Below are 23,778 nucleotides of genomic sequence, written 5' to 3' on the forward strand. Positions count from 1 at the left end.
CTCCTTCAGAAGTCCTTGCGCGACCTCTTCAGCGGAACATTGGTTACAACTTTACGGCAAAGCCCAGTGCAAAGTGTCTGGTTTGAAATCAGGCATCAGGGAATTAGAGTGTCAGCCAGGGACGGAGAAGGTTGTAATCTCTCTTTATACCGGTGGAGTATTGCTCAGGTAATCCATAATCTACAAATTATGAAATTATAAGAACATATGGTCTCCTCAGTCTCTGAAATCCTGATCACTATAATAATCACTAATCACTATAATATTCCTATAATATTTCTAAAGGACCTAAAATGTGTCTGTGGTACTCAACAGTGAGTTTATAGTGACCTTATCCTACATAATGATATTTTTTCTTTATCTCTTATCACTATAATATTCCTATAATATTTGCTTACAGTTTTGCGGTGATATTTGTATAGTATCCTTATAAAATGTATTACTACAGTTTTTTTTAGGGCATTATCACTATAAAATGCAGTGGACTTTAATCTTCAAATCGTCAGACGCGCAATAATGGGCATACAGCGGAGTGCGTGCATATGTGCGTAGGTGCGCGTGTGTGTGTGTGTGTGTGAGTGAGAGAGAGAGAGAGTGTGTGTGGGGTGGCAAGTTAGACAAAACCAAATGCCGTTGACTATTTTGGATTAGTTTTAATATCATTTTTAATTCAAACAACCATTTACAGTAATAAACCCCCAGGGAAAAGCCATCTTGACATTAAAAGCCACTTGACATGAAATATAAAGACATTTTCTCATTAAAAAACAAGAGTGTTTCTTTCTCTTTAAGAACCACTCATTTCCAACGCCCCCCAGAACAAAAGACGAGTCAAAACCGTCAGATATCAACCTACTGTGACACACTTTACGCAAAACACTAAACGTACGTACAAATCACAATGAAAAAGGTCATTACACAGACATCAGAAATAGATACAGCCTCATACAAACTGCAATGAGATACTTCCCACCTCTTACACATTAATTATCAAGCTCTCTTACTTTCTCCAGTTAAACACATTAATATCTTGGCTAAGAAGAGACCCTTTAATTTGTAATGGTGGATTAATTGTATGCCTATGTCAAAAAAAATAAAAAAAATAAAAAAAAGAGAGAAGTTATTGCAGTATTATTTACTTCGGGTATCCTTTTGTGATCCAGGGAAAGGAACAATAATATGTAGGCTAATGGAGTTCATTCAGCTGCTGTACTCTTTTTATCAAGAAGAAGAAGAAGAAGCCCTTTTGCTTCATTGATTCATTGGTCCCTGTGTGGATTCTGGTCCTCATTTACATGACCCACATATAAGGTTGAGGTTGATACTTTCAAAATCTAATGTTACAGATTACTGATTACCTGCTTTAAATTGTAATCAGTAAGAGCAGTCATCAATCAAATTACCAAGCGTGTCCAAAATCCTCAGAATATGAATGTAAACAAATATTTTCTTTCCTACTAACAATTATCTCTTATCAACTATTGTTTCAAGATGCATATATTCTTACAATCTAAATGTAGTTTATCAGTAATCCAACAAGTAGTCACTTATATTTTCAAAAGCATCTGGCAAATCATTACTGTTTTCACACAGGCTGCAGATTACGGTTACTGCTTTCACAATCAGGTTACGATAATTATTAAAATATAATCTATTACTCCTCAACACTGAATGTTTAGCTGGCCGTCTGCTGTGCTGCAGAACAGACTTAGTAAAAGTGATCGTCACCACAAGAAAGCTTTGGACCCGTGATGATTATTTTTACTGCCACTGCTTCCTGTGTGAGTGAATCAGACAGCGTAGCACCAAGATATCTCACATATTTGGATTTGGACACAATATGAGTTTTTGAATGAGCAAACACTGCTAAAGAGACGTCCCATCATCTCTAGTGAAAGCCCAGAGAGGTCGACTGTGATCAATCAGATGATCAGTCTGAAGGGAAACATCTACACTACATTCATGCCTAAAATGCCACACATACTGTTTTATTCAACTATTTTTAACTTAAGCAAGCAGATTATACCATTTGGGCCTGAATCTTGACCATTTTCCCCTTTTTGCCAACTCAATAACTACAGTGAAGATGATGACTTTCCTTTATCACCTTAAACATTTTCCCAAACATCAAACTCATAGTAAGTAAGTACTTTTTCAGAATACAGACACAATTTAATAATGTTTGTCCTGTATGTGTGTAAGAATTGTGTTGTGGAATTTCTGCACTAATGTCACAAAGATTGAATTTCTGTACATTTAATAAACTTGGCCATTTAACTGAGTCCCTTTCTGAGTCTGAATGAATAGATGAGGATATACCAAAACTTGTATATAAACCTTAAAGCAGTAGCAAGTTCATCAAATCATTCTGTGTCTGGTGAGAATGATTTGTGAGATTTTCTTCTTGCTGAAATTGAAAAGCAAAATCAGTGAAATTGTCATTGAAGACTTAAAGGTCCCAAAACACTTGTTGCCTCACTGTATCTACCTTCAAGTGCTGGCTGCTGCCCTGGAGCCATGACTGGCACCAGCAGAGGGACAACCAGGCTCGCTGTCCCAGGACCTGAACTTACTAAATTCACTTTAACTGGAATCTAGCATATAAAAGTTGTTGCCACCAAAAAGGTACTTTCTCTAAGAGAGTGCAATAGAGCAGATGCTGTGCATTGGTTGGACTGGTTGCACACGTTCCTGATGACATAGGGATAATATTTGTTATCAATTTGTTTTTTTTACAAAAGTTTACAAAATTCTTGCATAAAAACAGCCTAAAGTTTATATTGTCATACTGTGGAATGCAGCCTTTTGCCCCTTGAGTAGATTATGTGTAACACTGCATAGAAAATCCACCCCAAACATGCATAACAAAATGTTCAAGTTTTCATTTTCATTCTCAAGTGAAATAAAAGAAAAACCAGTGAACCATCACCACAGCAACTTGTCAGTAATTTGTCAAATTATTGGCAACCAATGCTATGCAACGATACAAAGAAATTGTCTTAAATCATAGTTAGTGTGAACGTCATGCTCTAAGATTTATAGGCTACAAAGGCATGACAAAGTGCAAATAAAGGTCAATCCTATTTGAGCTATCATCAAATAGTTAATCATGAGATCAATGTCAATTTTGACTTGCAAAGAATATTGCAGCAATTTGTGAGCAATCATCCCAATGTGGTATGTGTTGAGTGTATTGCTACATAACTGCCAATCTTCTGCAGAAGCCCCAGAAGGATACGCTCACAAAGGTGGTCAAACACTTCCACTGTATCTCATTTCATGAACTATTTCCACACTGTTCCCTGTCGACACATAGCATCCAAATGCTGTTTCTCAACTCTGTAGTGCATCACAAATTGTGAAATAGAGTAGTTCGATCATTTATCAAATGTAAAATTTCTCCCCAACAAGGAAGGCTGGAGCCTGGGATCACAAAACTATGCTACTTAGGAGAAACAAATAGTAGATTCCACCTTGCCAGATCCAAAGGAATGTATGCTAAAGAAAGAAAAGCGCTAAGAAAAACATTCCAAAACAGTCAAGGGAAAGACTAACCCAGCTATGGGAGAACATGACAATCAAAAATGTGAGAAAGAAATGAACTGAGTTAGAGAGAAAAGTTAAATTGTATTGATATTTGGAAGGATGTGATCCAACCAGGGTTCCTAGCAGGGTTAGGTTTTCCAAAAGTATTCCAGCAGGAGAGGAGAGGAGAGGAGAGGAGGGAAGAGAAGAGAAGAGAAGAGAAGAGAAGAGAAGAGAAGAGAAGAGAAGAGAAGAGAAGAGAAGAGATGACTAAACAGAACAGAACAGAGTTGAACAGAACAACAAATATGATCTGAATCCTAAATAAAGTATCATGTTTGATGCCATAAAGTGGTTTAGTGTTCAGGTCATCCACATAAAGCAGTGACGAAATATTGAACAGTCCCAAGATGTCACCTATATCATGCTGCCATCTTGTGGTGAAGCTGGGCAAATACAACCACACAATGTGGAATTAGCTTTGATCTAACCTCAGTCCCAATGTGAGAAACAAAGGTACCAGTTGGGAGAACATGACCCTTGCAATCACTTCATCCAGCTGACCATAATCAATGACTGATCCTCAAGCAACAGGAGGAGAACAGAGCATGCAATAGTCTTTGTGTTTTATCGCTCTATACGCTAAACTATATTATAGTTTATTACTATATTATAACTGAGCTAAGTGTCATAGTTTTTGCACAGGTAGTCAAACCACTGTCTGCTCATGTCACACAGCTCGCCCTGATTTCTCCACTTCTGTTTGGCCGTGACCCGGGACGGGAGAGCCATCTTATCAGAACTCATCAGTGACATCTTGAGGCCGACTGGGCTAAGTGGATGATCTTGGTGTTTAATGAGGCCTACAGATATGCTCATAAATATTCATAACTGCTGGGTTACCATCATTAGTGGCAAATAACTCAAAAACATCATCAATAGCCTGTCCAATCTCTTCATAAAACATAAACCCTCTTTGACTTGTTCAACTAGGATTGCCACCACCCAACACTTGTAATCATATCTAATGTTTGCTTGAAAGTATATTTATATCTCTAGTATCATGGCTATAAGTATGATGGTCTCCTAAAAACAGGCTGCTATATTACTATAGAATACTATTACTATACTATAGAATATATAAATTACTTTATCAGTTATTTGAATGTATTCCCTAAAGTAATATTAAACTTTGCAAGAACATGTTTGTTTGGTTGTTTTTAGTGCACATTCTGTACCTCTTCTGTAACTTATGAAAGGTCAACCACCAAAGTTGGCCACTCCAGGGACCCATAGACACTGCCACATAGCTTATCTTATATAAAACAGTCTAAAACATCATATTTCTAACTCATATAAAAACACAATGTGCTGTTGGCCAATCATGTTGCCAAGAAATGGTCAAAACAAATGGCTATTCATATAATAGACACCTTGACAGTGTAATACTAGGGATGGCAATATTTGCATGAGAACTGTAAATATCCATCTAAGGCCAAATGAGCATTACTGTCATTTTTTTGTCATGTTGGAAAATTATTATTATTTTTTTTACATTTATTCAAAATCAGTGCATAACAGCAATTTGTCAATGTACAATCCAGAAAACAAAAAGTTAAAGATGAACAAAAATCCTCTGTAAGATCAACAGAAGACTGAATCCCAGTTATCCACAAACTGCAGGTTGCTGCTCCAGAGGCAGAGGTCAACACAACTGCCATGGAAAGTAGTTTCCATTTTATTAAAAAGGCCCAATTCCCAGTGATTGAGCTACTGTCCATTCCCAGTTTGCAAGAACCTGTGAGAAATGTCAGTGTCCACTTTGATAATATCCATCAAAGAGAGAAGGCTGGAAGTTCTCTCTTTAGTTCACAGCCCATCGTCTTCAGCGTCCATGTCGTCGCCAGCCTCCCTCTGAAGCTGTTTGTACTTTCTTTTGAAAAACCCAAACTAGAAAGTGAACAGATAATGTTCAGGTACACAGTTCTTGTACAATTGAAAAAATATTTAAAAAACTGTGTTACAGTGCTAGGTCCACATTCACTGCATTCACTACCACAGCATTTTTTCGCAGCTCAGTTGCTTGAGCTGAGACAGTGAGTGAGTTTTTGTCTTACTCACTAAGAACAAGCGCACTGTGCAAGCAAACTTCATCATCAACTGCAGGTGCAAACTGTGCTTCAGCTGTAAGACTAATCCACCATGGCTGGCAGCCTTGTGCCCTAAAGCGGCCTTTCTAACTGCAGCGTTCTCTGGTCTGATTGAGATTCTAGGACTGACAACCCTCTCCCTTGCTTGCCTGACAGCAGCGTTGCAAAGTTTTAGTGAATTGGTCGCAATCTCAATTTACATGACCAAATAGATATGTGGGCAAAATAATGAATTAACATATGTATGACCATGGCAGGTGGAAAGAGGCTTCATGTGGCTCTCTTCCCCTCACTGCACAGTTATTGCAGAGCCTGGCATCCTGATTTGATCATTTTGGTGATACGTGTGCTTTTTCCTGCACAAACCTTAGAGAATGCCTTAGTGTTGCAAATAAACTAATTGAAAGGCAATTAGTTTATCATTTATCGTATCACATTTATATGAAATCAGATCAGTAACTTGGTTCTCTGTTTTCTTGCTTTTGCAGAGGAGAACTGCTCATGTTGACAAATACTGATTGGGCAGCCCTAAGATATGGAAATAATCCACACAAACTCTTAAATTAATTGATATTCCCCTTTAAGTTGAAATGTAAGTTGATTTTCCCTCTAACGTAGATAGATGCTCACCTTCCACAGCAGTCCGACAGCCAGCGCCAGCAGCAGCAGCCCTCCTATCACGCTGCCCACGATCACCCCGACCGGAACATCAGCCGTCTCTCCGGGCTTGCTGACGGTGACCACCACCTGGGAGGGGGAGGGAGGACAGCTCACAACACGGCCCAGGGCATGTCACGGCTCATGTGACATAAAACATCATCAGTGGAAGAAAAACCGGCTATTCACTCTCGTCATTAAAGACTATGTTTATTTAATTCAATGTAAAAACATGATGTATCGGCAGTGGAGGCCATCATGAGAGTCTGTCTGATAATGGTCTCCATGGCCAAAACCTTTACTGTTCTTTTGTTTTCACAGGAGAGAATGACATTCCTTCTTTCTACTATGGAATCTTTGGTTCCTGTTTTGTTTTTTGTTTTTTTTTACATTTCCTTACATAAATCCTTAGCATATAAAACTGTATCAACAATGACTTGAATCAACGTAAGACATCAGAGGTCAACTTAAGTAACACTGAACTTTAAAGTGCAATGCTTTGAATTACAGATACAACTTGCTTTAATGTGATAAGTCTCTCTTCCCTCAGTATCTTTATATTAGGAACCAAAGCAAAATGTTGAAATGTGATCCTACTGGTAACCGCTTGAGGCCGATGATAAGTAGATCAGGCTGGGAGCTCTCGACCTCAGCAGTGGAAGTCAGCTCAATGGTCTGATAGGTAGCCTGTGTTGACCAAAAACATGAATTAATGAATCAGTAATACAAGACAATTAATGGTAATGAACATAAACCAAACATTCAGGTCTACAAAAAAAACACAATGCTCATTATGGGAGAATGGGGCTTAATATTGAATATATTTACCGAAATAAATGTGCCGGTCCAGATCCTTGTCGTAATGTTCACAAAATAGTCACTCATTACTTCAATGTCTTTCAGTATGCATTTTACGTATTTGCAGTTTGCACTGTTACAGTCCTGCGAATGTGAGAAAAATGGAAATTCAATTAGGTGTTCGTTCCAATTCTATATGAGTTGATGAGCTGTTGAAATGTTGAACTAGACCCATTTGCAATCGTGACAGTTTAAAAGACGGCCTGCATGAGAATTCACAGTCATACACTAAATCACTGAGAAACATAACATGAGATGAAACTTTAAAGATCCCTGGGGGAAATTGGTTTATTGCCACAGCAATTATTAATAAAAGGATACAGCAAAGAAAACTAGAATAGAAATAAGAATATAGCAAAATGGAGGTTATTTAAACACAATGCAACGGTCAATTTCAACACTAGAACATGCCAAGTAAAATGTATGAATAAAAAGTTTGAAAAAAATGAACTACGGCAGTAAGAGGGTGTGGAAACTAACAGCAGTAGAACATACTTAGACAAATAAAAAAGAAAAAAAAAAAGAAAAATATGTATGATATAAAAGATGAAATTCAGAAATATATGCAGGTTGTAATCAGGGAGGAATTATAAAAATATCAAGGTACAATACATAACAAATTAGAAGAATATGAAAATATGAAGAAAGCATGAATTTACAGCAAATCAGGATGTGCAAAATGTGTCAAGTACACATTAACAAGTCTACAGATTGAAGTGTGTAGGTGTGCAGACATGCAGCGTAAAAAAAACTAGTCACCTTATCAAATATTTTCAGTTCTTCTAGATAACGTACAGAAGATTTGCAGATTTGGATGTGTGCGTTACTGGTTGTTCGCCTTATGTTCAACATATGTGCAGAAATGAAATATGAGTTGACTTACATGAAGAGAAAGATGCGTGAAAAAATAACGTGACTGACCAGTGTCTCTATGCCTCTGAGGCTCTCCTCAGAGAAGGAGGCTTTGTGGGTCTTCGTACCAATCTTCAGCGGGTCGACCAGGCTGCTGGAATCACAGCTGACAGAACTTCCCTTTTTCAACATATCACACAATCCAAAGAGAAAACACAGAAAATATAATAGTGTGAAACTCTAATATTTTAAATACAGATACTATTCATTCAAGTTAGGGTTTCAACTGTGATGTTTATGTGATTTAAACAAAATTGGAAACTCAAACTCTCACTGGAATTTGGTGCCTGAATGCTCACCACTTGTGTGTCCACACCGGTAACATAGAGCAGCGGATTGTCAGCTTTGGTTGTCATGGGTAGAGCTATGGTCAGGTACAGGAGGCTGACTGGGAAGTTACCTGTTGAAACCTTTAAATCCAGTATATTTCAATGAACATGTCTATAATGTATCAAATGGGAGATGGTGATGTTTTAGAGGCAGATTCATTTACTGCACCTTCAGGGAGAAGTTAAACTCTGGACCGATGTCATCTAGAGTTTTCACTGTCGTCACCACACTGGGTTCCTCCGCCACATAGAAATTGATATTTGATTGCCTATAGGACAAAAAAACATGACAATTTAATACTGTAATTCTTTTGTAATCGATCTAAATCTGGTATTTAATAGTTATGGTCAATGTTATACTGTATGTTTAGGATAAAAAAAGGAGATGCAGCATCTGAGGATCTCATGAATCACCTGGACATAATGATCCCTGGGTCATATCGGACAGGAATCCTTATGTCCACTTTGTTGTCTGCAGGGCTGTGCTCTTTACCATCACTATAAATGATAAAGGTACATTATTACATATGCACAATGATATATTAATTGATCAGCATTGTAAACATTTCATGTCAGTGTACCTTTTTGCCTCAAAGTTCACCTCGGCTTGGTTTTGCAGCTGAGCAAGGTTGTAGTCAAAACTGATCCAAAATTTCACCTGCAGAGAAATCACATGAAGTATTAAAACAAAGAGAATACGTATCACCAAAGTCACACAATTACGTCACATGAATGGACAAATAGTTTTTTCCCCTGGCACCTACCTCTTGGTCTTTTTTTAAAGCTGGGTATCCCACTTGGCAAGCGACAACACGTGTTTGCTTTGTAGAGGTGCATTTGACCGCTGTACCATCCTTCTGTGAAGTTACAGTTCAAGATAGTATACTCTGTGCATAACTTTTTAATGTTTAAAATGTTTTGAACTCTATGCTAGTGCACTAGGTAGCTGAGGGAAATTGTCTAAATCCACACTTTCATACATCATACATTTCAAATTCCTGTAGTTAGGTAGCTTTACCACAACTGTAGTTAGCTACCATAACCACAACACTCAGTTTATGTGTGATTTGAAATGATAATGTTGTGGAATTGTACTTTATAGTTATTATGCAGAGAGCCTATTAAAGAAAGAGTTTGATAGCATTAGATAAGACTTTCTCACATTAACCATCATGTCAAAACCAACATCAATTGCTCTTTAACTCCGCTATTATAACTCACAGGAGAGGTGATGGAGGCATAGAAGATGTTGCTGGAGTACGTGGCCAAGACCTGAGTGTTGTAAGCGTTCTCCTTTTTGTTCTTCACAACAACTTCAAATGACAGCTCCCGGTTATTGTAGCTGACCAGAATGGGGTCTGAGCTGCAACACAAGAGCTATGATTACTGTACTCTGCTACTCTGTTGTCCAACTTTCACAAAATATGTTATTTATTTACACATCACAGATTAAGGAATCTCTGCTCTTGCAACTGTACTCATGAGAAGAATATTGACAGAAGTATAGCCTAATAGTCCAGAGGTATAGGAATAACAATGAATGCCTAATTTAATTTAATCCCCCTTCCTCCACTTCACTCAGTGGTGGGATCTACTGGACACTGTGGGTGATTTATTCATATTTTCTACCAGGATAGGCAAGTAGATTGTTGTTCTCACAATTTTTTTCCTTCACATCTGTGATGGCAAGGGAGATTTACTTCATTTATGTCAACTAGATGGATGCCATCTACCTCCCCACCTTAAACGGTACTATACATATGTAGGAATGAATCACAGGGAATTTCCTTGAGATTAGTGTTAGTGCCAACAGAGCCGGGCTTAACAGCCTCACAAACTAGTTACCAGGCTTTACTAACTTGCTATATAACCAGCACATGTTTTGTTTTCCCCTTTGCTTAATTCCAATACTCTGACATGGAAACTAAGTCTGCATTTAACACAAAGTGGCACAAAAATGAGAGTCAACCACATATGACCAAATATGCTCGACTGTGATCTTAAAAAGTATTGTAAGGTTCTCCGTAAATGTATTTGTCACATCCTTTCATCTGAGTGCATTCACTGAGCACGTCACCCAAACTCTGGAAATGTTTCCAAGCTCTCAAGCACAGACTGACCCACCCATTTTATGAGCTCTGCACTTGCTGTATAAAGTGGAATATTCTGTTTCGTGAAGTCACTTGCAATTAAGACAGACTCATAAAGAAGATTAAAATAGAACAATGCTGTAATGGCTGTTAGGAATTACCAGGGTGTGACATTTATTGGAGAGATCAATCATTTTGTCACATTTGCCCAAATCTTCACAGAATTATTTCTTTTGTATTAAAGATATTTGTACCTGAAATTAGCCTTATGCAATAGCATATGATTCATCATAGTAACAACTTCATACCAAAGGAACAAGATGTTGCTTCATCATTTAATAACTCATAATTAAGAAAGACGAAGCCTCGCCTGAACATGTTCTGTGACACACAATATTCTTTCAATTTCAACTAATTTCATGACAATAAAACCGTGTAACCTGAGCCCGGTTATCATATATCAAATGAAATCATGGGATGAGCATATCGTGTTACTCCTAAAACACTGTATACATCTAAATTAAGTTATTATTATTATAACTAAGGTTCGGGAAGGTTCCACTCACCTGGACACTTGTGTTTCTGTCTTCACACTCAGTACCAGATCGCTCACACACACTTCGTCAGTGCCACAGTCTTTTGAGAAGGGGACCTGAAACAATGAAAGAGAGGCATATTCAGTATTGGACATGTGCTTTATTCTTCAAAAGACATGTTTTCAATTCATGTCTGGGATTTTTATCCTATTGGCTTTTATTTATTATTCTGTTATCATTTGTAAAGAACTATATAACTGTTTTGTTTTGTGCTATAGAGAATACATTTTGTATTATTCTAGGTTTATTATATGATTACTCGCTTGCATGAACTTTAATGTTATTGTTGTAGTTGGGAAAGTAGCAACCAAGTGATGTCTGTATCTGAGAACTTGCGTGACTTAGTGACACACTTTGGTTTTGACAGCTAGTAATCATGACACTAGGGAGCGTGCACACCTTGTAATTTCAAATGACTGAGACAAATACCTCTGCAAAATAACAACTAGGTTTGAAGCTTTTTTCACCTGAATTGTTTCCTGTCATGCAGATCTGTAAAGACTGAATAGGTGACAAAAACTAGGTGCAAAGGGACAGAGGGACAAGACAAAAAATGTATCACACTTACAAAGAATTCCCATGCACTTGGAGAGAAGACATCGAGGACTGGGTTTGCATCTGGGCTCTGCATACCGATATCTACCTTCAGACTAATGGAGTTGACAAAGTCTGGTGTCTCCTGTTGAAGAAACCATAGATGGACACATCAAGAGATCATTTCCAAAATGCTTGATGCCTATTTTGGAAAAAAAATATTGCCTGAAGTTCATCATATAATGTCTCTACAATGTGGGGGATAAATTCTGCAAAAGTAGAAGTAGCCTATGATGTGCATGCGTTCTCTGCAAGCCTTATCACATCAAGGTACCCACATAATAACAGCTGGCTTTCACACCTAAGGATCATATCTGAAGTTTTTCATGCCCATTAATGACTACACCCATTGAATCATCAAAATCAAAACAATGCAGATAATCTCCATCAAGTACCTGAACATAGACTTGGTAGTCTTGACACACAGGCTGAGATGATATTTTTACATTTCCAGAGAGGAAGCGCTCACTGTTTTGACTGAACAGTCCTCGAGACGTCACTCGAGAAGCCTGCAAGTCAGCGTCCAGAGTCAGGCTGTAGGATACATCTGAAAGAAGTAAAGACGGTATATGACACTTTTTTGACATCAGAAATGATCATTTTTCCTGAAAACTATTTGGACAGGATTTACAGAATTTGCTAATTCAAAGCAACAGGAAGCTAATGTACTACTGAAAAGCCTAACATATTGTTATATCTAGCTAAAGTGGGAGTTAATCAGATTTACCAATGGGTCCAACGGGCTTCACGGGCCTGAATGCAGCACTGAAACAGAGGTTGGTGTTGAAACAGGAAAGCTTACGTCCGTTAATTACACAAGGCTTACTAAGTATGCTGATTTTATTGGGGGTAAAGGAGGCTTTAGCTGTGACGGCAGCCAGACCACGGGACCTGAAAACCAAGTGCAAAAACATAACAAGCAATAAGTAATACACTTCAGAATTCAATCATTTCATTGATTGAACTTGATACAAGCAATATAGTACAATATATCACCTTAGAAGCAATTGTTAGCTCAATTCATAATCATTCACAAATTGTTATCCTTGTTATTCCCACATATTGTGTTGGCTTAACTCACCAGAGCTGTACCACTTTACCATGTGCTCCGACTGAGATGTCAGGGATGCTGTCGTCATTCAGATCTCTAAAGCTATCTAGGGACCTTCCAAAAAACTGCACCTTAGGGTCCAGTTTGGAGCCAAGGATTCTCTGGAAAAGATCAAAGATCATTATCACTGGCTTATTATCACACTATACTTGATCAATCAAACTTGATATATTTGTCAAATGAGAGACAAAATTTCCTTTGTAGCTACTGTTTGTATAGACTAGCTCCAAAGTGGCACAAGACCATCTGCACCAGGATCTATCATACCTGTGTAAAACCACGGCTAGACGTTTAGGCTCAAAGACAACATTCCAATAAGTATTTTTTCCCCCACTCTCTTTCAGTCACTCCGTTTTGTTCCCTACCTGTGAGAACTGCTTGCGTAATGTCTTCTTCACCCCGTTGTAGATGTAAATGACACCTCTCTCTTGGTCTTCTAGTGGTGCTCCAACCACCACATCGTTGAAACCATCGCGGTCTAGGTCAGGAACAGCTGAGATGGCCATTCCAAAACGGGCATTCTCAGCTGGGGACGGACCACTGAGGAAGCCCTGCTCATTCAGTATACCCTTTGGATAGCAAGTAACACAGAGAATAATCCGGGGCGTGAGAGCCAACCATCACGCTGTAGCTGCTTTAGTCATCCTCATCCATGTCTTAACACTAGAAAGGCCAAACCACAGTCAATTGATGGCTGTTTTGAACTTTAGAATTGAAATCTCTCAGTTTTCAGAATGTCCCTCTGTGACTTTTCTTAGATCCACTTTTAGTACAAACCAGTATCTGCAAGGAAATAGTAGTTATAATGATATTTACCCCTTTCAATTGACGTCTTGTTGAACTTCTCTTAGACCCACAAAATCCATTGGCCTTTCTAGTATTAATTAACATCATCAACATCATCATCTTCAACCCATATTCAACCCAGCACAATGTGTCTTCATCTTTTTGACTGATTTGTGTGAATTATGATAATCACGTTCACGTTCCTTTGCTCAAGAAATCCACACTCCAAGATGTTCATATAATGACGAGATGTTGTGCTCATGTTTACCTTGGTGACGGAGAAGAGGTAGACCCTGCCCTGCTCTTTCTTCAGCTCGCTCATGAACATGGGCGCACCGACCAGCAGGAGGTCTGACACCTCGTCTTTGTTCACGTCCAGAGAGCACAGGACACTGCCGAAGTAGGACCCAATCTAGGACAAGATTGCATACTCTTTACTGATGATGAATTAATTTCATAGGTGCTACTCTATTTGAAGGGCTTTACTCCAAAATATGATATCTCGGATTGTGGGGAAAAAAACAGCTACTCAACTTTTAAAAAATAAAACAAATATTTACAACCTGTTGACATTGATGCTTATGCCAGCAATTAATAGGTATACGTTTTTTCAATTGCATTTATACTGTTCAGTGTGTCCGGTTCTCATCCATTCCATTAGATGATCTCATGTTATAAGAGCAATACCTTCCAAAGGGCCAACAGATGAAACAGAAACTGTATGCAGAGTGGGTTTATGGAACAACGTCAATGTCATAACCTCTGTAGTGGCAGTGTGGGAAAGTCATCAGTACCTGTTTCCCTCTCTCCGAGTCCACGATAGTCAATTGTTTCCGGGCGTTGATGGTATAGACGACAACTTGTCCAGAGTGGTTGGAGCGAGGCGCACCAGCGACAAAGTATTCTGTGGGCCCATTGCTCAGTGTGCTGACTGAGTAACCTGGGAAGACCACAAAAGAAATGTTTAGCAGTGGACATGTATTTAGATCAGCCATTCTTCAGCTCAGTTAATGCATTTGAGAGTTAAAGAATGTCTTCAGTCCAATAAACACAAACATAAGGCAATATTGGGATGAAGGTGACACCACAGATTATACTACACTCTGATTCCTGCACTGCTTCTTTAATGAAAAGAGCTAATGCAACAAGTAACCACATAGTGGGTTTGGTCAAATACCAGCCTCAGATGCAGAGGACCAATGCCAGTGCCTACCCAGTAATGAGCTGTGGTTTCTGTCTTGCAGGGTTCCCTCAAAGGCAGAGAAAGGGAGGATGTCTGCTCTGGATCCTGTCTGGTGGACGACAGTCCCACTCCATGCGTAGGCTCCCACTGCCCCCAGCATCATCACTTTCTGAAACAGCAAAGGCAAAAGGTCAACAGATGAGAACCTTACATGATTCTGGGTCACAGCCATCTGTGTCTCTGGTCTTGGTGCCAGACTGAACAGCTTGAGAACCCCAACATAATGTTAATATCAAAAGTATTGTACTGTAGTCAAAGGGCTTTCTATTTTGGGTGAACCTAATTATAACAAATGGTTAAGATGGGAGCTATGATATTCCTCTGCACCTTGCAAGGTGAAGAAAGGCATAACTGCCAAAAGTGTAAAACGCCCTGTCAAAGTTCCTCAGATATAGAAAGGTTTTAGAGGTGTACAAGGCAGCGCTCTGTACCTGTTTGCTGGAGTAGTGAGCGCTGAATCCCACCTGGGACATCTCCATCTTGAAGTTGTCGCCCCCTTTTCCGGTGCCTTGTGGTAAAAGAGCACCGTGTCATCACCATTAACAGAAATACAGAATACAGAATACAGAAGTATTTCAGACAAATTGCAAAATGTGCATGAAAGAATGCCAATGTGTCTTTTAAAGATCTCTCATGGGATCTTCAACAATGACAGACTTGTTTTGACGTGTCTGGGTGAAACTCTTTGAAAAGAGCCCTTGAAGTACTGTATGAATGAACATGCAGTGTCTCTTTCAAGTAAATTACATATACATGCAACAGGAAGGGGAAAGACATAATATGTACCCTCTATGTTGAAGATGCGGTTCCCCAGTGCTCCAGCAATCGTGGAAAGGGCAGCCTCTTCAGACACATTGAAGAAGTACTTTTCTGTGGGTAAACTGGCAATGGACTTGATTTCAGCTATTAGATTTTTAGTGTCAATGTTGTTTCTGATGTAGTAACCCAGCACCTAAGAACAACAGCACAACAAAAGGGAAATCAGTGCAAATTCAAAATTGCAAACAGTAACATCATCAGCACATAAACACATCAAATAATCAGAAATGTATGCAAAATTAATAAGTTTAGGATCAAGATTTTTATTACAAGGCAATGGATCAGTAGATCAGTAGTAGAGAATGGATCACTTTTTACTTCTTGGGATATTTTGGGATATAACATTTTTCAAAACGTTTTTTTTGCTGGTGTTTTTGTTTCTGGGAAATTGGCACTAGCCTCCTGAAAGCACTTGTTAGCAATGCTAGTACAAGTCATTGGGGAATAAAATATTTCTGCGCACATGATGAAACAATTTCCCTCAGCCTCGCATGCAAGTCATTCCTTTTTCTTCTATAAGCCGTGGGTAGTAGTAGTATTAAAAAAAAGTGGCGCCATTCCCACTGACTTGCAGTAAGAGTTGCTCACAAAAGCTTACAAGAGGCTGGTGGCAGTTTCTCAAAAACAAAAACCCGTATACAAACTTTTTTAATGTTCTAAGAAGGTTAATGATTAATGATCAATAACATAGGCAACTACAATGCAGAATCTGTTAAGGTAACTCCACAGTGGAAATTAGTGTGTTTAAAGGTACTGTATGTTGCTCAAATAAAAAGGAGATGGGACCTGTATCAGTTCATTGGTTTATCTAATGGCTACATACATGACTTGTGGGTTTTAAACAAAAATAAAATTAGCTGAAGCAAAAATCACCACTAGTATACTGTATAAACGTTATGATGAGAGTCAATAATAGTTATAATTGGTGCTTATACAGGTTATCACTTACAGCGATACCGAAGCGGGTAATTCCTTTTTTCTCACAATCTTCAATGACTGTTTCCCTGAAAGCCACATCATGAGACTCCCCATCGGTGACAACCACCATCACCTTGGCAGCACCTGGACGGCCACCGTTACTCTGATCGAAGCCCCATTGGCTAAGAGAATGGAAACAAGTTACTCTTTTCACTATTCTCTCTCTGTTTTTGTTTTTCCACAAAAAGCAGCTATGACAAAAGTGAGTAAGAGATCCAAATCTGATGCTATGCTTAAAATACATTTCTATTAATTGGTGGTGGTTGCAAAAAAAAAAAAAGAGTTAAAACTGTAGCTTCCTAGTTTACAGGTAAATATAAAAGTAGATTGCCATAATAATCATCCAGTTTTCATCAGGTAATATTCAATATAAACAAGGAAACAGACAGATAGATAAATAGACACACACAGAGAGAAATAAATAAATAGAATAAAATAAAATAAATTCATAAAGATATAAACACACACATACATACATGCATAAAGGACAATATTTTTGCCATACCAACCTGGCATATTGGATTGCATGGAAGGTGTTAGTAGAATGACCATACATCTGTGTGATTCTGGAGGCTGCAGCAACCACACCATCTTTGGTTTTATAATCGTTCAGTCTGAATTCAAATTTGGAATTTACTGCATATTGAATGACGCTGACCTGGCAGGATAATGAATGGTGTGATAAAGCACACAAAGATGTCATTAATGACAGGAAGACCAAAAGGAAAACAGGTGAATTAACTCCAGTTTATCCCTAGCTTTATCTCTACTTACTACTTTATCAACTACTACTATATTGCAACATTGCTGTCAGTGCAGAGCATCAGTTGTAGCCTCGGGAACATGACGTTACCTGGGTGCTTTGAGGCCCGATGTCTAGCGCAGGTAAAAGTTTCTGCAGAAACAGGTTCATTGGAGCCCAAGGATAAATGCTGTTGGAGCCGTCCAAAACAATCACAATGTCCATAGGTCCTCCACATGCTAGAGATGTCATGAGGGAGGCATACATGTGATGATGAATGGAGATGAGATGAGGGAGTTACGCATGCTGAGACCACAGAACGATGGAAAAGCTCGGACACTTTCCAAACATAACGGGGAGATTTCAGCACAGTGATTATAAGGACACCTCAACATTTTGAGGATTACGTGGTTGTTTTACTTCACCAGACAGTTGACTGTACAAAAAGACACATTGTGCCAAAAGTTTGGACAGATGATTAGTAAATTGCTTGTTAATGACTCAGATTAATCAGATCAGTCAGATTAATAACCAACTATGTACAACTCAAAATGTCAGGCATCGCTTTAAGCAGAGAGCATAAATAAGAGAAATGTTCTGATGTATGATAGTGTAACAGGTCTTACTCTGGACGGCAGGGGAGAAGGCAGGCTGAGGGTTGAAGAGGGGGTCGATTTCTGCACAGACTCCTGGGTAGTAGTCCTGACTGCCGCACTGCTGCGCCCACAGAGGACCACACGTCTGTACCAAGTGACCACAGAAGAAGAGTGAGGCCACTTACTGATGTTCAAATCATTCGCCGCCTTCAAAAGCTACCGGTAAGACCCTACGTCTGAGGTGAACAGTCGTTAAATCCAACTTGTCGTGCATTAAAGTGCTTTTGGTCGGAAATAAAAACACAATGGAACCTGTAACAAAAGTAGTTTTGGGTGGCTGTTGTTTTGACTGGCACAGAACTACTTCCCACTGCAGCGACAGAATGAAGAAGAGAAATGCACATCAGGCATGTAACTGATGTTTTAATTTATTAAACCAAAAGTTATTGACCAAAAGTTGTAAGGCACATCACTTTTACCATAAAATGATATGGCTTACATACTTTCCTCAACCCAAATGCCACATCTCAACTCATAGAAAAAAATCCTGACTTTCCCAGCTGTATTTACTACTTTGTTGGTCATTAAAGTGTAGTCATCTCATAATTATAATATTACAGCACTTTAAGGTAGTGTTACTACTGTATACTGTATATATCTTTATTTTGAAACTAAAAAAGTGCATATTTTGAATAAATACATTTGTTGTCTTATGTGTTTGGTAATTTATGATGTTTGTTTTGAGGTAGTATTAATAATTTGTGACAAGATACATTTTTGAAATAGCACAATTACCTTTCACACCCATGTACACTCTCTCTCTCTCTCTCTCTCTCTCTCTTACCCTCTCACTCTCTCTTCTGTGAGAGTGCACATTAACACCACACACACACACACACACACACACACAGGCACACACACACTTACCATCAAACCATTGATTGTGGGCATCCGGGTGAGGGTCATGCCCAGACTCATGTTACGGTTGATGTTTCTGACGTTTGGAATACTAATAGAATCTGAGAATATATTGACAAAGGTGATGAATTTGCAGTAGCTGTTATATTACAACTGAGTTTATATATGTTAAAGCCCCAATCCGTAATTTATTCAGCCAATGTTTACAAAATATCACAGTCTCAAAGTATATATATTAAGCTTGTGCTAGCTGTAATACACTGTCAGTTTTTGTATCAATATCTTAGTCAAGTCAATTTTAGAGTAAAAAACATATTAATGAATCAAAACATAAACAAAGCCAGTAGCTGGGTGACAGTGTTTCCACATGGGGCACATTTTAAGTTCTGTTTACACATTCTATACACTTGTCTAATGTTTGGTGGAAAGGTCAAAGGTGAAACAACAAAACAGCAGACCTTACCCTGCAGATTGAGCTTGTCACAGCTGCTCTGGGACCCTGAGACCGGACACTTATAAACATCCCCTTTCCTGTTTCGACTGAAACCACTCCAAGGAGCACCAACCAAGAGCCTGGAGAAAACAGAGCAATATTCACTTCTTCCTCACTCTCATAAACACTCAGCGCAAGAGGCATTACTGGATGGTTTTGTGTACAAGGCACTGCAGGCTGTATAAAGTTTAATGGGGCTTGTTCAGTGTTACTTGGTGGAAAACAAAATATTATAGCATTATCTGTAGATCCTGACTTTTTTGTTATAGATGAAACAAAAGTCATTTCACTGTAGGTTTTGAAGAAATATAAAAATCATCTCATTGCAGATTACTTCTGATTTGGCCGACAAACTTCCTTACAGCACTAATAGCTATGATTAAGATAGATTTATCATAATCTACAAGCACTAGTAATAGCAATGTATAAGTACCACAACTGATATAAGGATAATGCAATATTTTACATAATACAAGGCAATATAAGTGCACTATGTCTGTCTGGCTCTATTCTGAGCAAGACACAGTGGGATACGTCATTCTTCTGTATTACTTAGATAAGAGGAAACAGGATTTCGCAAGTTGAGCATATAGTTCATCACCTTATTATATTGCTATGTTTCACTGTTGGTTTTTCGAGGAATATTGATGTGTAATATACACTCATGGCCACTTTATTAGGTATACTTGTTTGTATCCTGTTTGCGCAAACAGCTCACGCCTCCAGACAATGAGTTACTGTAGGAGACAGTGACTCAGTAAATATATCATGCAGACAGGGTTGGGAGGTTTAGGTTAGGTTTTATTGTTTAACTAAATGTTGCAATGGTTAAGATGTATGATCTAAGAGACTTTAAACATGGTGTGATCGTTGGCGCCAGACGCACTGGTCCAGCATCTCAGAAACAGCTGAAATCCTTCGATTTTTCCTTACTACAGTTTCTTGAATTTACTGAGAATGGTGTAATAAACAAAAAAACATCCAGTCAGCGGCTGTCCTGTGGACAAAACACCTTGTTGATGAGAGAGGTCAGAGGAGAATGGCAAGACATATTAAACTAAGAGGTGGGCTCCATTTATACAAATAACATTTCAGTACAACAGGGTTTTGAAGAAGGATATCCCAAAACACACAACTAGCTGAACAAAGAAGCGGAGGAGAAGAAGAAAAAGAGGACAAGAACAACTGAAGAGTGGAAGAACGGCGCCTGGTCCAACAATTCCTGGTTTCTGTTGCAACATGCTTATGGCAGGGCCAGAATTTGGTGTAAACATCATGAATCCATGGATCCATCCTGCTTGGTGTCAATGGTACAGGCTAATGTTGTGGGGAATGTGTTAGCCACTTAGTACCAACTGAGCATTGATTGAATGCCACAGTGTTACTAAACATTGCTGCTGACCAGGTGCATCTCTTCATGACCACAGTCTTGGTCAAATGAATACTTCCAGGAGGAAAATGCTCCATGTCATGAAGCACACATCATTTCAAGAGGGTTCCAGGAACAAGGCAGACACTTTAGTTTACTCAGATGGCCTGCATAGTCCCCAGATCTCAACCTAATAGAGCATCTTTGGGATGAAGTGGAACAGGATGCAGCATAAATATGCGTATCTACAGGAACTGTGTGGTGCTTTCCAGTCAGCGTCGACCAAGATCCCTGTGGAGCGTTTTCCAGCACCTTGTTGAATCCATGCCTCGAACAATTCAGGCTGTTCTGCAGACAAAGATGGTCCTACCTTATACTGGATAGGTGTACCTAATAAAGTGGCCACTGAGAGTATGTATGCACTTGCTTTGCTCGTGGGTATATTGCTCTATGTCTGACATCCATATACTCATTGGTGACGTCATCATCTTTTTCACCTTGATTGCTATGTAAAAGAAATATGAAGTAAATAATTGATTAACTGACCGTCCAAGAAAGCTACCTGGAAACCTGAATCAAAGCCATGCAGTCTGGGGCTTGCAGAATAAAACGTATTTATGATGATAGAACCACTTAATTTGCTCTCACAAACATGACTTGAGGAAACAAGTTCAGACTGAAAGTAATCACGGCAAAGAAAATCACTCTTCTTTCATTAAACTGTGACTTGGGGGGATGACTTGCACTTGTACCATTTGCCTTGATGATTTGTCACTTGTTGGATCGTGTAGCCGAACTCTTCTCCTGCCGGGCCGCTGAAGATCTTGGCGTCTGCAGTGCCAACGTTGAAGGACTGTGAGTACCAGATTCTGTCAACTGGAGAAGAAAGATGAGAAATAGATGATTGCTTGACAGTGACAGTGGTAGTGGAGGTTTACTTGTATATCAATACTTCAACAATAACTTCAAGTAGTTCTCTTTAGTTGTAATAGAGACCCTGGTCATACTGTGGGCCAATACACGGGTCACGCCTATCCAAAAAGCCCTTTCAGGATCAAATCAATATGAAACTCCTTTAAGAATCCAATTGGAATCTGTGAATGGTTAGGAGATTTGGAGGTCTATTGGGCAGTCCAATATAATTGTTACTTTTGTAGTCTGATTGGGTTTCTGGGTCCTGTAAGATTCAGACTGAGGTAATATTGGATCATTTAAAATTTTATTAAAAATCTTATCAGGGGAACCTAGCCCAAAAGCTGATTTATCAAAGCATTTCGACAAAGTAAATGGAGCATTATAACATGAACGTGCCCAGACATTATAGCTTTAAAGTGGCCAGAGGAATTACACATAGGTGAGGAAAACGGATGTGATTTCACAATTAAATCTGTTTTGATTCTGGTCTCATGGAAGATTTTACGGGAGAGGTGATGTTATAACTCCTGTAATAGTTGCAGCCAGCCAGACTTCCCCCTTTGACTCAGGGGTGTTTTTTTGTGACTGAAGGGATGTTTTTTGTGACTGAATCACCTAAAGCTTTTTATCACCACATCAGTCTGAGTCATGAAGGCAGCCCACCCTGAAATAGCCACAAAACACATAAAATATAATACTCTTCATGAAGTGATAAGGCTTTAATTAATAAATATATATCTTGGGGCGGTGTGTGTCCATAGACACAATCCAAAGTCAAACACAGCCCTCTGAACCCCCCTCAGGACATGGAATTTGCTTCTTCCAGTAAGTCTTGCTGCAGTTTATCACTGTTAGACCCACAAGCCCATACACGCAGAGCTCCGCTACAAGCCAGCCTCTCCTACATGCAGCAGCAGAGGAATTTCTATGGGCACTGGGCTCAGGAGACATTTACCAGCACATACAGCCTCCTGCCACGCCTGTTTACCTGGCGTCTACCAGCCAGCAGCACCAGAGGGACTCCACTAACTCCACAAGAGAAATGCTTAATATTCTCTTTGTTTCCAGAAACGGGCATGTGTATGCATGTGTGATTAAAGGTGTTTTTTTCTGGCTGCTTCTTGAAAGCCTCTATAAGTTGTGGCCATCCATTTAGAGTTGACGTGAGCAACACAAACTGTGTATGTTAGTGACTTACATCCCCTGTAGGCTATATACAGTATGATGCACAGTAAACAACCGAGCTCGCCTTATTTAATCCATATGGTTTAACTGGGGTGTGAGTGGTTTCTGTATTCAGTGGCAGAGGAAGACTTGTGCATGCAACCATTGCAGCCCAGCAGGGTGATATGAAATCTAATTTAAAGTGATAGCATTTCTATTCAGATCCATTAAGTGAAAGGGATTGTGTTACCGACACTAGAAACGCGCTCATCCGGTGCTCTCGGCTGTTAATCAAAGGTGCCAGTCTATAAAAACATGTATCACCATTCACTTTTACATTCAAAGCTATAAAACGTTGACTAGACGTATGAACGACTGCCAAAACGCACCGATTCCAACCTTATAAAAAGGATGCACAACAACAGCTTTAGATATTTGAAGCATTTCTCTCCAAGTCTCAAACTGAAGGATTAAACCTGCATCAAAAGAGTGAGCGGACGGCGGAGCGCATCACGATGAAAACGTCTAAAATACTTGATGCGTAAAAAGTGTGATTTATTCCCCTCCCCGAAGAAGTTCACTACTTACTTATGACAAGTATGGTAAAGATGATATTCCTCCCGAAGTACTCCATCTTCACCTTTATTCCATTTGTGTGGGATGATTAAATGTAGTCGCACTTGTCAAAGTTGTGGCTCCACAGCCTTCATCCAGTTAGTGGTGACGTCCCGGTGCGTCCTCTAAATAAGGACCTGCGCTCTGCTGGGTAGCCTACTTCCTTGTATTATTAGGAAAAACAATGGATCCGCTGATACAAACTTTGATTTGAATTTCCTAAGGCTGGGAAGTTTTCAATGACGTTTCCTTTCATTATTTGAAGAGTCCAGTTGGGTATTGGACGCTTACTGTAACTTGAAATCCAGTTAATAACAT

The 23,778-nt window shown here is 39.1% G+C and overlaps 1 protein-coding gene across 2 annotated transcripts; it reads right to left on the reverse strand.

Annotated features, from left to right (window-relative positions):
• Positions 1–638: 638 nt before the first annotated feature.
• Positions 639–23,560, reverse strand: itga2.2 (integrin, alpha 2 (CD49B, alpha 2 subunit of VLA-2 receptor), tandem duplicate 2). 2 transcript variants are annotated; one of them, XM_071919302.2, is made up of 30 exons: positions 23,434–23,560; positions 21,519–21,642; positions 19,368–19,477; positions 18,914–19,005; positions 18,017–18,131; positions 17,502–17,629; positions 17,158–17,306; positions 16,620–16,770; positions 15,638–15,803; positions 15,283–15,359; positions 14,822–14,960; positions 14,403–14,548; positions 13,877–14,020; positions 13,188–13,391; positions 12,793–12,923; positions 12,439–12,602; positions 12,107–12,258; positions 11,686–11,796; positions 11,088–11,173; positions 9,653–9,794; positions 9,196–9,288; positions 9,013–9,089; positions 8,846–8,929; positions 8,601–8,700; positions 8,405–8,512; positions 8,112–8,222; positions 7,161–7,274; positions 6,930–7,019; positions 6,306–6,422; positions 639–5,475 (listed from the first exon to the last, which is right to left on the reverse strand). In XM_071919302.2, exons 1-30 carry the CDS (start codon positions 23,477–23,479, stop codon positions 5,395–5,397), a joined length of 3,552 nt encoding a protein of 1,183 aa, XP_071775403.2. In that variant the 5' UTR covers positions 23,480–23,560; the 3' UTR covers positions 639–5,394. The 2 variants fall into 2 exon arrangements, with proteins under 2 accessions (XP_071775403.2, XP_071775408.2); XM_071919307.2 differs by having other exon boundaries at positions 8,402–8,512.
• Between the last annotated feature and the right edge of the window lie 218 nt (positions 23,561–23,778).

Source organism: Centroberyx gerrardi, chromosome 8, assembly GCF_048128805.1.
Source record: "Centroberyx gerrardi isolate f3 chromosome 8, fCenGer3.hap1.cur.20231027, whole genome shotgun sequence".
Classification (NCBI taxonomy): Eukaryota; Metazoa; Chordata; class Actinopteri; order Beryciformes; family Berycidae; genus Centroberyx; species Centroberyx gerrardi.